At 41.3% G+C, this 13573-nt stretch overlaps 1 protein-coding gene across 9 annotated transcripts in view; it reads right to left on the reverse strand.

The window, feature by feature from the left end:
- GK (glycerol kinase) overlaps window positions 1-13573 on the reverse strand; it is a 78309-nt gene that overhangs the window by 17656 nt on the left and 47080 nt on the right. For all 9 annotated transcript variants that reach the window (XM_082717930.1, XM_082717928.1, XM_082717923.1 and 6 more), the window contains 2 exons: window positions 9740-9782; window positions 9220-9300 (listed from right to left, as the gene is read on the reverse strand). In XM_082717930.1, coding sequence (XP_082574056.1) covers window positions 9220-9300; window positions 9740-9782 — 124 coding nt within the window. The remainder of the gene's footprint in view (window positions 1-9219; window positions 9301-9739; window positions 9783-13573) is intronic.

Raw genomic sequence — 13573 nt, forward strand, 5'->3', positions numbered from 1 at the left:
GTCCTGGGATCCAGTCCCGCATCGGTGGGGAGCCTGTTTCTCTCCTTCTGCCTGCTCCTCCTACTTGTGCACCCTCTCTCTTTCACACACAAATAAATAAAAATCTTTATAAAATAATAAAAAGACTCTCTTTCTCCCTCTCCCTCTGCTCCTCCCCCAAACCCCTGCTTATGCTTGTGCGTGTTCTCTAACAACAACAACAAAAGGTAACGAAGTACATCTGACGTAATGTCATAGCAGACAAATATACTTTTCCTCAAGACCTCTTTGCCATGAACAGTATCCACATAAAGGAAACGTCTCAGGATACGGCTTAGTTGTATGATACAAGGCAGTTACGGTTAAAATCACTGGGTATGGAGGAAAAATTACGTAAAATTAAGATTATCCTCAAATTGCTTAAAATCATCCATTAAGCACAGTAAACATAGCTTTGTGCATGTGACAGTAATATGCATCTGTGTATATAATTTATACTGTACTTAATTTGTGTTTAGGATTACAAATGCAAAATCTAACTCCATAGCATTTTTAATTACACAGAAGAGAGAACTGAAACCTAGAGTTAAACCGGGGGACCATTATTTTTAAAATGTAATCTGTATTATTAATACTTCAGTAACAAGTTAGGAAATTAAGATAAAAAGGATTTACCGCTCAGAAAGTATACTTTCCAGGATATTACATTACAGAAGTCCATGAACGTTTACAGGCTATGGCAGACAGGTCCTTAATTAAGGTGGCTTCCACGGTCCCCACCTCCTGTCCATGGGGGATCCTCTCTCCTTGAGCGCAGTGGGACTTAGGACTTGCTTCCAATCAACAGTACATCAATGGCGATGGGGGACCCATGATGCAGGATACACGATTAAGCTACAAAGATTACCGCGGCTGTTATACGGGCTCTCTCCCTTTCCTGTTGGCTTTGAGAAAAAGTACAGGGGTCCACTGTTGGGGTCTTCATGTGAGATGAAACTGGGTGGCCTCTAGGAGATGAGGGCGGCCTTTGGAAGACAACCAAGAAACCGAAGCCCTCAGTGCTACAACCACAAGGAACTGAACTCAGTCAATATCTGAGTGAGAGGGCCTAGGAGGAGACGGAACATTAGATGAGACCACAGCCTTAGCCAACACCTTGACTGCAGCTTTGTTGAGTCAAGTGGTTGTAAGCCACTTACCTTTGTGGTAAGACTGTTACAAAGCAACAGGTAACTGACATACAGGCTTATACCAAGAATGGAGTATCTGGCTTAAGAAGGATGAAAAACTCAGGGCACTTGGGTGGCGCTCAGTTCATGATCCCCGGGTCCTGGGATCAGGAGCTGTGTCAGGCTCTCCACTCACTGGGGAGTCTGCTTCTCCCTCTACTCCCTCCCATCCCCCGCCTGTTTTCTCTCTCTCTCTCTCTCTCAAATAAATAAATAAAATCTTTTTTTAAAAAAAGGATGAAAAACCCTAAAAAGAAAATCTCAACACACTATCATCATCAATCATATCAAAGAAGAGATGGGAGAAAGGACGTAAGAAACCAAGGGCGACTATACAGAAGTCCTCTTTGCAATTCTAATAAAGACAAAAATGGCATTAGGATTTGGCATGTAAACAGCATTTACTGAGTACCTATTCCATGCCAGCCTGTTCCAACAGTCGTGTAGCAGACAGACAAGTACCGTGGCCTCAGGGAACTTGCATCTCAGTGACACAATACAGAATATGCAAGTCTCAAATCCTAAGTAATCTCAACGTCATAAATATTAAAGGCCCCTAAAGCATTTCTGTTTTGTGAAATAATATTTAGAAAAAGATAAACAACAGAAGGGAGAAGCACAGCTTAAGGAAGATCGCATCCTATTAACAGATGGCAGAGAAAAGGCAGACCTACTCAACTGCTCTATTTTGCGTCAACCTCTTCCACCACTAAGAAAGATTTTCCGGCGGGGTGTCCGGCTGGCTCAGTTGGTGGAGCGTGTGACTCTTGATCTCAGGATTTTGAGTTCGAGCCCCATGTTGGGTGCAGAGACTATTTGAAAAAGTCTTTAAAGAATAAAAAGGGGGAACGGGACGCCTGGGTGGCTCAGTTGGTTGGGCGGCTGCCTTCGGCTCAGGTCATCATCCCGGCGTCCTGGGATCGAGTCCCACATCAGGCTCCTTGTTCCGCAGGGAGCCTGCTTCTCCCTCTGACTCTGCCTGCCACTCTGTCTGCCTGTGCTTGCTCTCACTCGCTCTCTCTCTGATAAATAAATAAATAAAATCTTTAAAAAAATAAGAATAAAAAGGGGGAAAAAAGAATAAAAAGGAAAATTTTCTAGTGAATGAGTGGGACAAACTGAAGCAGTTTTATTGGAGTTTTATAGACTTAGAACAACTCAAGGATCATGTGTCCCAATTCCTTTTTACTGATAATGAAAATAGGAACCTACAGAGGTTAACGTATCAGGACCAGATGAATCACATGCCAGGGAGGAGGGAGGAAAAAAAAAGAATTCTCTTGGTGATGTCCACATCAGAAACGGTGAGTTTGCACTTTAAAAATCCCCTCTCTCTGTTCTAGACACAGGATAACAGGGCAAAATGTAAAAAGGGAACACTAAAACAACACATGCTGACTCAAACGCAGAGCAGCGGTCGAGGGGTACAGAGACAGAAATGCACAACTGAGCAGGGCTTGAGACCACAAGCATAGGAAGTTCTGCTTCGGTTTTCTGTATGCATCAGGAAGCAGGAGCGGGGGCCAGGAGCCAGCTCCTCCAAGGAGTGTGGCTTGCTTGCGAAAGACAAGGAATAGTATCAGCTTCAGTGCTCGAAGCCAGGTGCTAGGTGGCGCTCTCCTGCTTGCCTACGGAGAACTATTTGCTGACAAAGGCTATGGCTTAATAGAAGATGAGACGGGAAGTAAAAAGTCCAAAACACATGAAGAAATTATCACGAAATCAGTCAACAAGCCTTAATAGCTGGAAGAGAAGTCACTTTAATCTGACAAGGACTTTAAATAAGTCCGTGCTGGAAGAATTCAAAGAGATAAATTGAGGCATGATTTCCATTTTTGAAAAACGGCCACGAAATTATGAAGCAAAAGAAGAGAGAAATAAAACAAGATAAGGTGGGTATGAACAAATACCAGTTAAAAATGGTGGAAATGAAGTTACTGAGTCAAATTTAAGAGTATAATAGGTGGGGTCAACTCTAGAAGGAACAAGATGAGGAGATGGCATTCCAATACACTGCAGGTGGTAGTTAACTTGCTGCCTCCACTGAGCAAAACAGTCTGCAGTCCTCTACCCAAAGGGAAGATACACATATTCTATTCCCACAGCAAGATGGACATAGCAGAGGTATACAGAAATGTTCACAGCAGTACTTTTCATCAGAGACGAAAAGAGAAAACAACTAAAAGGTCATCAACAGTTGGATAAACACTACACCATGGCATTTTCATATGGGGATGAAAAGGAATGATGTCAAAGCTCTAGGTAATACCACAGAGAATCTCACAGATGTGATGCTGAGTGAGAGAAGCCCCATGAAAGAATATATACTGTGTAACTCAGTCTCTCTCACTTTCTCTTTTCTCTTTTTAATGTACAAAGTATTAAAAACATGAAAACTCAACTCTGGTTTTAAGGGTTACATGTATTTTTAAATAAAGATTTTATTTATTTATTTGAGAGAGAGCACACACAGGCAAGTGGGAGGAGGGAGAGGGAAAAGCGACTCCCCCCTGAGCAGGGAGCCCAACTCAGGGCTCAATCCCAGGGCCCAAGATCATGACCTGAGCAGAAGGCAGGTCCTTGACTGACTGAGGGCACCCAGGCGCCCTGAGGTACTCTTAAGTGCTGGAACTATAAAGAAAAGTAAGGAAGTGACTGTAATAAAAGCCAGAGCACTGGGAGTCGGAGGGGCACACAGGTTCCTGGCTGTTGGCAGTGTTCTGTGCCCTGCCCTGGGTAGAGGATACATGGGTCTTCCCTTTATAATCATTTGTCAAGCTGTACAAGCGGTATTTTATGCATCTTTCTGTATGTGTTTTATATTTCACAATAAAAAAGTTTTGATTTGCTTTATTTTTTAAAGGTTTTATTGATTTATTTGTCAGAGAGAGAGAGAGCAAGCAAGCACAAGCAGGGAGCTCCATGCGGGACTCGATCCCAAAATCTTTGGATCGTGACCTGAGCCAAAGACAGGCACTTAAACAACTGAGCTACCCAGGCATCCCTGCTTTGTTTGTTTTAAAGAAAGAATTTGGGGGGTGCCTGGGTGGCTCAGTGGGTTAAGCCTCTGCCTTCGGCTTGGGTCATGGTCTCAGGGTCCCAGGATCCAGCCCCTCATCGGGCTCTCTGCTCAGCGGGGAGCCTGCTTCCCTTCCTCTCTCTCTCCCTCTGCCCGCCTCTCTGTCTACTTGTGATCTCTGTCTGTCAAATAAAATAAAAAGAAAGAATTTGGAATGTAAGGTAGGGAGGGAGGACTAGCCAGGGATGCAGCACAGAGAAGCAAGGGGATGAGAAATATGTAAGAGTCAGGGAGGATGCACTGAAAGGTGCCATAAAAAAGCAACTGCACAAGAGGCCGGAGGTAACAGTAGAGTAACAGTGCTCATAGAGATGAGTGCTGAGGATTTTCTAGAACCGAAAACGGAATTCTATCTAATATATCCAATAGGAAAAGTAAAATCAAACCTAAACCCAGGCACATCATAGTAAAAGTGTAGAACATCAGCGATAAGAACATGTTAACCAAACCCCCATCCCCAGAAGATAAGCCAGGTTTATCTGTAAGAGAAATCAAATGTAGATCAGAGGTCTCATTAGCATCAAAAATGGCCAGAAGGGATGTAGAAGAACACACCATTATCACCTAAGATTTTATACCCACCCCAGAGAGAGGGCAAAATAACAACAAACCTAAAATGAACAGGCTTACTGCCTGAGGCTCTTAGAACCACAAAAGGAGGCCCTTCTGCAATAAAAAATAGGGGGAGTGCCATAAAAGGTCTGACCCCCCCCCCCAAAATGATACTGGACACAAAAAATGATAAAATAAGCCCTTAGGTATGATTTGCTATCTACTGATAAGAAAAGAGAAATACTGCCTGCTTAAGAAAAACAGAGGGGCACCCAGGGGCGCTCAGATGGTTCAAGCATCTGGTGCTGACATTCCTCCTGATCTCAGCTCAAATCTTGATCTCAGAGTTGGAGCCCTGTGAGCTCTGGGCTAGGCAAGGAGCCTGCTTTAAAAAAAACAAAGAAGGCAGGGGCGGGGTGGAAATGAAAACTTTAAACTCAGTGACAGGATTGCTGGTAGAGGTGACAGGAAAAGCATTCTAAGTCATCATCATGGGTGGGACATTCAAATTATTAAACAACTATCAACACTGCTAAGAAAATATACAGTTAAGCAATACACTTTTTTAAAGTTGGCTCCACACCCAGTGTGGGGCTTGAACTCACAATCCTGAGATTGAGTCGGATACTCTACGGACTACGGACTAAGGTTAAAATAGTATCTACAAAATATAAAGGTACCCAGAAAAGAAAAGAAACCCAAAACAATGACGATAGGAAATGCAAGCTGCTGCTTTCAAATCAGCAGAGGGAGAATGCAAGATTAAAAGACTTAAGATGGGCAGCTACTTTTAAAGAACGGAGGGGAAGTTTTTAATACCTCAGACTGCCAACCCTACCTATCTGTCAAATTAAATAAATGATTATTAAATACACACTTTGTAAGCACTTACCAAAAATGGAAGTGGTGTGACCAAGTGGGATTAGCAGGAATTGACTGAGGAACAGTTTTACCAGTATAGCTTTATGCTTTGCCCTCTTTTTTCGTTTGGTACAATTTTTTTACATGTCTGTTACTTGAAACAAAAAGAAGATACAGGGGAAAAAAAGAAAAAATCCTATTTCCTACTGCGAACGTGTGTGTGTGTGTGTGTAAGTGCGTATGTTGTGGCTTAGGCAGGCTGCGGGGTTAGCAGACAAAGTGAGGGACATATCCGAAATGCACTGAAAAGAGATGGACTCAGGAGACTGGAGATGGCAGAGGAGTAGCCAGGTGTCTAGATTTTGATGTCCAATAACCTGAATTTGCATCCTGGATCTGCGGCTAACTAGCTGTCGAAAGTTACCATGGCCAAGTGACTCCAATTTCACTTCCTACTCTCAAATGCCTTGTGAGGACATAACAAAGCCTGTTGTCAGTCTAATCTACCATCCCCTTCAGCTTTAAAATTCTATGAATCTTTTATTCATTTATTTCTTTGTTTATTTTATTTTTTCAGTGTTCCAAGATTCATTGTTTATATACCACACCACCCAGTGGTGTGAAAAGATTCTATGAATGTTTTAAAAAATTACGTGAACCGAAACAAAACCTTAAAGCATATACTTGTTAAGTTTCCAGATGAGGCAAAACTGGACAAGTAACAGATTAAAGAGAGTCAAAGAATCTAGACTGTGTCACCGTAGGCTGAAATCAATATCGTTAAATTTGACAGGAAGAAGCAAAGACTTGAATATAGATAAACAAAAGATCTGCAGGGGAACCTGGCTTGCTCGGTTGGTAGAGCATGTGACTCTTGATCTCGGGGTCATGAGTTCAAGCTTCAGCTTGAGAGTAGAGATTACTTAAGGGGGAAAATAAAGATCCACACCAATACAGAATGGAGAGGATGTGACATGACAATGAGTCATTTGAAAAAGAGTCAGATATTTTAACATCTGCTCCTGGAGCCAATGATATGATGGGGTTTTTAGACTAAATTAATGAACTCTCAGGCTAGAGTAGCAGAAGCAGTGTTTAAGGTCAGAGAGAAATAAATCACACTAGTGAGTACAAGTCAGATTACATGTAGAGTATTCCATTCCATTCTGGAAGATTCTGACAAATTGGAATACATGTAATGCAGTCCAGAACTAGAAAGCATCCAGAAACCATATGACATCAGGACACTGGAGAAGTTTATCTAGGAGTAGAAAGACCCAAAAAAACAAAAGCCACCCCCTAGTATTTGAATGCTCTTGGCAATTGATCCAGGTCCAGTGGTACAGGTGTTGGTAAGAAGCAGTCTTTGGTGCTATCTTCAAACAGAAGATGGAGGGCTACTGGTGAAGAAAAGAAGAGAAGGTTCTTCATGTTGAGAGGAAGTAAAGATCAGGTAAGCCCTATCCAGGGGCCCTTTCCAAGTCTAAGGCATCTGTAATTCTAAAAGACTATGTCCAGTATAAGGAAAAAAGAGAGCAGCTTACTCAATTGCCATAGGTAACTTTTAACAGATAGTACATACTTGATGTGCCCAGCTCTGTACCAAGCACTTTCCACATGGGGAAACAGAGCAGGACAGGGCTTATAGGATTTCAGGGCTTATAGGAATTCAACTTTTGAGAAATGATATGATACCATTATTACATGACCAAATGTTTCTGAAGTGCTTCTATTATCCATAGAGAAGGGGGTAGGGAAGAGAGCACAGTGCTTAATGTCAGGAGGAGGGCAAGAAAAAAATGGAAATAAATTCTTCATGCTCTAGGCAGAGCAACTAATAAAAAAAAAACACTAATTTCAAAAAGACATATGTACCCCCATGTTTACTGCAGCATTATTTGTAGTAACCAAGATATGAAACAACCTGAGTATTCATCAATGGATGAATGCATAGGGATTATGTAAAGGTGTGTGTGTGTGTGTGTACACATATATACATCTATAATACATATATACATATACATTATATATAAATGAATACTGTGTTTTATATATATAGGAATATATATATAAGGAATATTAAGAATATGCATATACATACTATAGATCTATGGATAGATCCGGAGGTGTTTAAGAATCCTACTCAGACATAAAAAGAATGAAATCTTACTATCTGCAACAACATGGATGAAGCTTGAGGGTATTAGGCCATGTGAAATAAGTCAGAAAGAGAAAGAGAAATTTATGTATTACTTTTATGTGGAACCTAAAAAACAAAACAAATGAACAAAACCAAACAAAACTCATGGATACAGAGAACCAGAAGGGTGGTTGCCAGAGGAGGGGGGGGGGCGGTCAAGTGAAATGAATGAAGGGAGTCAAGAGGTTTCAATTCCAGTTATGAACTATAAACAGAAGTCTTAACACTTATGGCCAAATTATCATCGGACACTTTAAGAAACAAGCCTCAGTAAGCCTTCAGATCAACTGTATATTTGTACATTTCAAGGGAATGATTTAAAATGAATTGTAAAGAGATGGCTTTGAGAAATGTATCTAAGGGGAGGAGTGGGGAATGGGCTAAATGGGTGAAGGGGGAGGAGACAGAGGCTTCCAGTGACGAAATCAGTAAGTCACAGGAATAAGAGGCACAGCATAAGGAATGCAGGTAATGATACTGTAATAGCGCCATATGGGACACATGGGAGCTATAGCTGTGGTGAGCACAAATGCGTAAGCTTGCTAAATCACTAAGCTGTACTCCTGAATCTAATGTAACATCGTGTGTCCGCTATATTCAGCAACAACAACAAAAGACTAGGGGGTGTGCCTGGCTGGCTCGGTCAGTAGAGCATGTGACTTGGGGGTGAGTTTGAGCCCCACACTGGGTATAGAGATTACTTAACAATAAAATCTTAAAAAAAAGAATATATATGTGATTTGATAAAAAGAATACTGCTTCTTTCACCTTACCAATAAAAGTAATGGCTCTAATATAAATTCAACATTTCCTACAGACTTAGACTGATCTATTCCTACTAGAATTTACAAACGTGTTTAAAACAAATACTTCTACTTCATGAAACATGGCATAAAATCTCCTCACTTTCTTTTCCAAATCAAAATTGGACACAAAACCTATTTTTATGGGGAGACACGTGAATAGAGTTCCTCTGGTTTTGCACCCAGTGGTTCTCTTTGGAACACTGGGGCACTGTAGTTATAAAACACAGAATTTTCCAGCTAACAGAAATACTTGGAGAGCAAGTCAAGCAGCTACAAGGTGCCACAAGGACTGGAAAAAGCACCAAGGAGCCCATATACTCAAGATCTCCTTGGAGTCCTGTCCCCAGCTCAATTCCAAGCTCCTTCCACTCAACCAAATGCCAAGAAAAAAAAAGCTTAATTTTTTTTAGTCCTACATATTAAGATTAACCAGAAAAGGTGTTAGAAAGCATCATGATTTTCACTGGCTTTGATTGTTTGCCATACTACCCATATTGATTGAAAACTACTTACTTCCAAGGCATAATACACTGGTTTGTCTCTGCCAAGCTTATAAGCCACTGTGGTCAGAAGGCCATGCTCAGAAAACACACACTGTAGGAAAGAGAAAAATATTTCAGTAGCCAGGAAAATAAAAAGATAGCAGAATAGTATTTTTTAAAGCTAAGATGACCTAAGTACAAAAATAATTCAATAAATATGTAACAATTTAAGAGTCAAAATTACCAGTCTTAAGAACATATTTAAACAGTACAAAATGTTTATTCCTTGATCCAAATTAGATTTGCATTAAGAATCTGACATAGCCTTAGTATAGATATCTTACCAACAATCAAAAACACACATAAAAATTTCAAAGAACCTAAAATAGTTCTTACTAGAGCCACTTAAATTTCCTGATTTTCGTAATTTTTATTGAGCTCTAAATTAAACCCTAATAAAGATTAAATAAAATCTGCAGAATAAGTAACTTAATAGCAAATTATACTCGAGCATTATTTATATGAAGTTAGAAAAGACTTTCAAAACCAACCTTGCGGCCTGTATTACATAGTAAGAAACAGCCCGTTCCATATCTATAGTTGGGGGAAGAAGAACAGTGTGACAAGGTTATTAAAAATAAATCATGAAACATCAATAATACAAATCATTTAAACTGACATACAGTACGTCATTATCTTCAAGTTTTGGACAATTTCCAAAAGTTTACAAGCATTACATATTCCTTTTGGAATAACGTTCTGAAGACTAAGTCTAGAAGAAAATGTACTTCGTGCAATCCTAATGGAAAAATACAAGCATAGCATTTAGTGCCTAGTCACAATCCAGAGCTGTGTATAAAATATCACCAAATGACAACAAATTCTACATCCCAGTCCCAGTGACATTGCTTCTAACCCACGTGGAATGAAGCATTTCACCCATGGGGCTGGCTGCTCAGCTCTGTCCTTAGTACAATCCTGAACTGCTATCTTCTGCTATCTTCTGCCCTGGAGGGGGGAGGCTAGGACCAGAATGCAGGAAAGTGGAGATGGACCTCTGGGACCAGAGTGGCATAGAGAAGAAAGCTACTAAAGGCCTCACTTTCCCATTCTCTCTGCAGGGTAGGCCATTCTAACAGGTGGGAGGGTCAGAGCGAGAATGGAACGTGGCCGCCCTGGAAGAAGTGAATTTATTTTACGGCAGCCATATAAAGTATAAGCTTTGGACTCTGCAACAAGTCTGGCATTTGGACGTGAGTGAGTAGTTTTGACCTGTGCCAGGCAGAGAAGTAATCCAAAGTGATACCAGTAAGGGTCACTTCCATGGAGCTGGCTGTGACTGTCACCCCTGGCGCTCTACAAACCATTCTGCCAACGCTTGGGATCCCTCCTCATGAGCCTTGCTGCTGTGCAATTTGATATTCCAGCAGGTGGGAAAACAGGGAGCACTCAGTTCAGTGCCAGGCAGAAGGATCACAGCAGAAACCACCACTAGTAAGCACTAAGTCAGCAGGCCCCATCATGTGGGTGTAAAGCAAATAGAAACAAAGGGCAATTTTTTTTTCTAGCAAACATTTTTCCCGGCACCACTGTTGTGAATAAGAAGTAACCCAAGTCGGTCTATCTCTTTTCACTCAAATATATTCTTTGCCTATAGACAAACAGCCAACACATTCAGGGAGCATGTGATGAATGAGTATCTACATTTTTAAAGACACCAGTCAACTAAGATTATGTATGGGTAATAATACATTTATGAAGGAAAACACACAAATTACAATACCCTTTTATTTCCACAATGCTGGAAAAGCTATGAATTTAAGTTAATCTCCTTTAATAAATATTCTTAAAAATGATTATCTGTTTCAAACCTTAAAAAGTTAATTACCTATTTCACATTTTTAAAGGAGAAGTCTGTACCAATTTAGCCCCCATATTAACACCCTGCACACCGAACAATAGTATATAAGTCTGAAAGTACCAAACTGACACAGAGGCTCAAGGCATTTAATAAAAGTGAATTCTTAAGTGAGTATACTTCATATGTAATTAATGAGCATTGCTACCTATAGGCCACAATCTGCAAAGCAGTACACAGGCAATTATTTTCCTCTGAAATTTTATGATTTTCTTCTTCCCAGACATCAAACATACATGGAGCTTTCAGCATTTATATGGGCTGCCTATCCTTTCTCAAGACGGTACTGTGTTTAAACATCCCAGAGAGATGTCTGACTTTTCTAACCTCTGTGGCAGCGAAGGCTGCCCACTCTCCCTCATGGAGGAACCAGCCAAAGCTGGCCCACAGGAAGAGGGTGAATGGCCCCAGCCGAAGCCATGAGGGTCGAGGCTTCCTTTAGAATACTTAATGCCTCTGGGGAGAGAGGTCATCTATCTTAGGTTCTTGTCCTTCAAAGCAAAACTCAATGTTCAAATAATCCACATTCATTCATGAAAAATCAAGAAATACAGAAAAGCAGAAAGAAAAATGAGAATCACCCATAATCCGTTCCTCAGCACCAAAACAGAGATGGGCTTTCCAGTGAATTTTGAGCTACCTGTCTTGTGCTCCCTGCTGAGGTTTGAAGAGACTGAGTCAATTCTCAGCCCCACCCTCTGCAACCTCTTTGGACTTCATCTTGACCATCGCTTCTCTCTCATTCATTTTACAACTCCCATCTGGTCTCTACTCAGACTCCAAAAAATGCAACGCACAGTGGCTGCAGAGGTACTTTGTAAGCCCTCCCTGGCTTAGACCAACCTTCCAGGACTTGTGATAACACTTCCACAGGAAGGGAGTCCAAAGAGGAGGAAAAACCAACAATTTTATAGGGAACGTCCCATGTGCTCTACACCGTGCTAGGTACTTGACAGAGGAGAGAGACCCTCTGATTTACTAGCACTAGCATGCCTGGCAAAGGAAAAAGGGCGGAGGGGAAAGAGCCTAGTTTTCCAATGTGTCTGTTGACTCCTGGTACAGCTGCCTAGAAGCCAGAAGAAAGAGATGTTTCCTCTAGAAAAAAATAAATGTAGATAGTCTCCTGCTCGGTCAATGTGCTTCTCTCCTACAGAGAGTACAGTAACACAAGAGAGGTTCAGAGCCCCAGCTAAGTGCAATCAGATGGATCTGGGGGCCAAGACCGCTTATTTCACTTACTAGCTTAACTATTCTGAACATGTTTTCTTATCTGAAAAATGCAAGAAATCTTATCTCTTAGATATGGGGCTTGTTACAGATTCCCAAGGAAGAGTAGTAAGGAGACAAGATTAGGAAACAATTCACCAAACCTCTACTTCCATCATTCCTTCTACTTCTTTTTTTTTTAAGATATTATTTATTTATTTGACAGAGATCACAAGTAGTCAGAGAGGCCGGCAGAAAGAGAGGAGGAAGCAGGCTCCCCACTGAGCAGGGAGCCCGATGCGGGGCTTGATCCCAGGACTCTGGGATCATGACCCGAGCCAAAGGCAGAGGCCTTAACCCACTGAGCCACCCAGGCACCCCTCCTTCTACTTCTTGTAGAAGGAGAAACTCTAGGCAATGAGGAGAAAGAACAATGCCAGGAAAACTGCATCGAAAATCCCGCAAAAATATACCTTTACAATTTAGTGAGAAAGACTAGGGCAGGAACAGTGTATGTGGAGAAATTAGTTCATTTTGAAATTTTTTCTTTATGTTAAAAAAAATTAAAGATTTTATTTATTTGAGAGTCAGAGAGATAGCCAGTAAGAGAGAGCATGAGCTGGGGAAGGGTGGTGGGGGTTGAGGGCCAGAGGCAGGGGGAGAGCAGACCATCTTCCGCCTCCCCACCCTGAGCAATAATGACAGCATCGCCAAAGAAACTTCTTTCTTTGGAAGAAAGATCATTCCACCTTTCATGAAAGGGAAACTGTATGACTTTGTTTTATCCTAAACAATTAAGAAGGAGCCTCAAACCTCAAAGCACATGGGAGAGTCTTAGTAAGCAGTATTCTGTAATATTTGGAGAAAGCTATGAATATTTTATCTCCATATTTATTTTTCCCAAATTACTCTCATAATGAATATTGGAAACTTCATATGTTGCAATGTCTTATTTCAGAACACTTTTTTTTAAAAAAAGAATTTATTTATTTGACAGAGAGATAGAGAGCACAAGTAAGCAGAACGGCAGGCAGAGGGAGAGAGAGAAGCAGGCTCTCCAACAAGCAGGGAACCTGATGTGGGGCTCGACTGCAGGACGCTGGGATCATGACTTGAGCTGAAGACAGATGCTTAACCACCTGAGCCACCTAGGTGCCCCAAACATTTATTAAAGTATTCTCTACACCCAACCTGGGGCTTGAACTCGCGACCCTGAGATTATGAGTCACATGTTGTACAGACTGAGCCAGCCAGACGCCCC

This window comes from Mustela nivalis, assembly GCF_964662115.1.
Source record: "Mustela nivalis genome assembly, chromosome: X".
NCBI classification, from domain to species: domain Eukaryota; kingdom Metazoa; phylum Chordata; class Mammalia; order Carnivora; family Mustelidae; genus Mustela; species Mustela nivalis.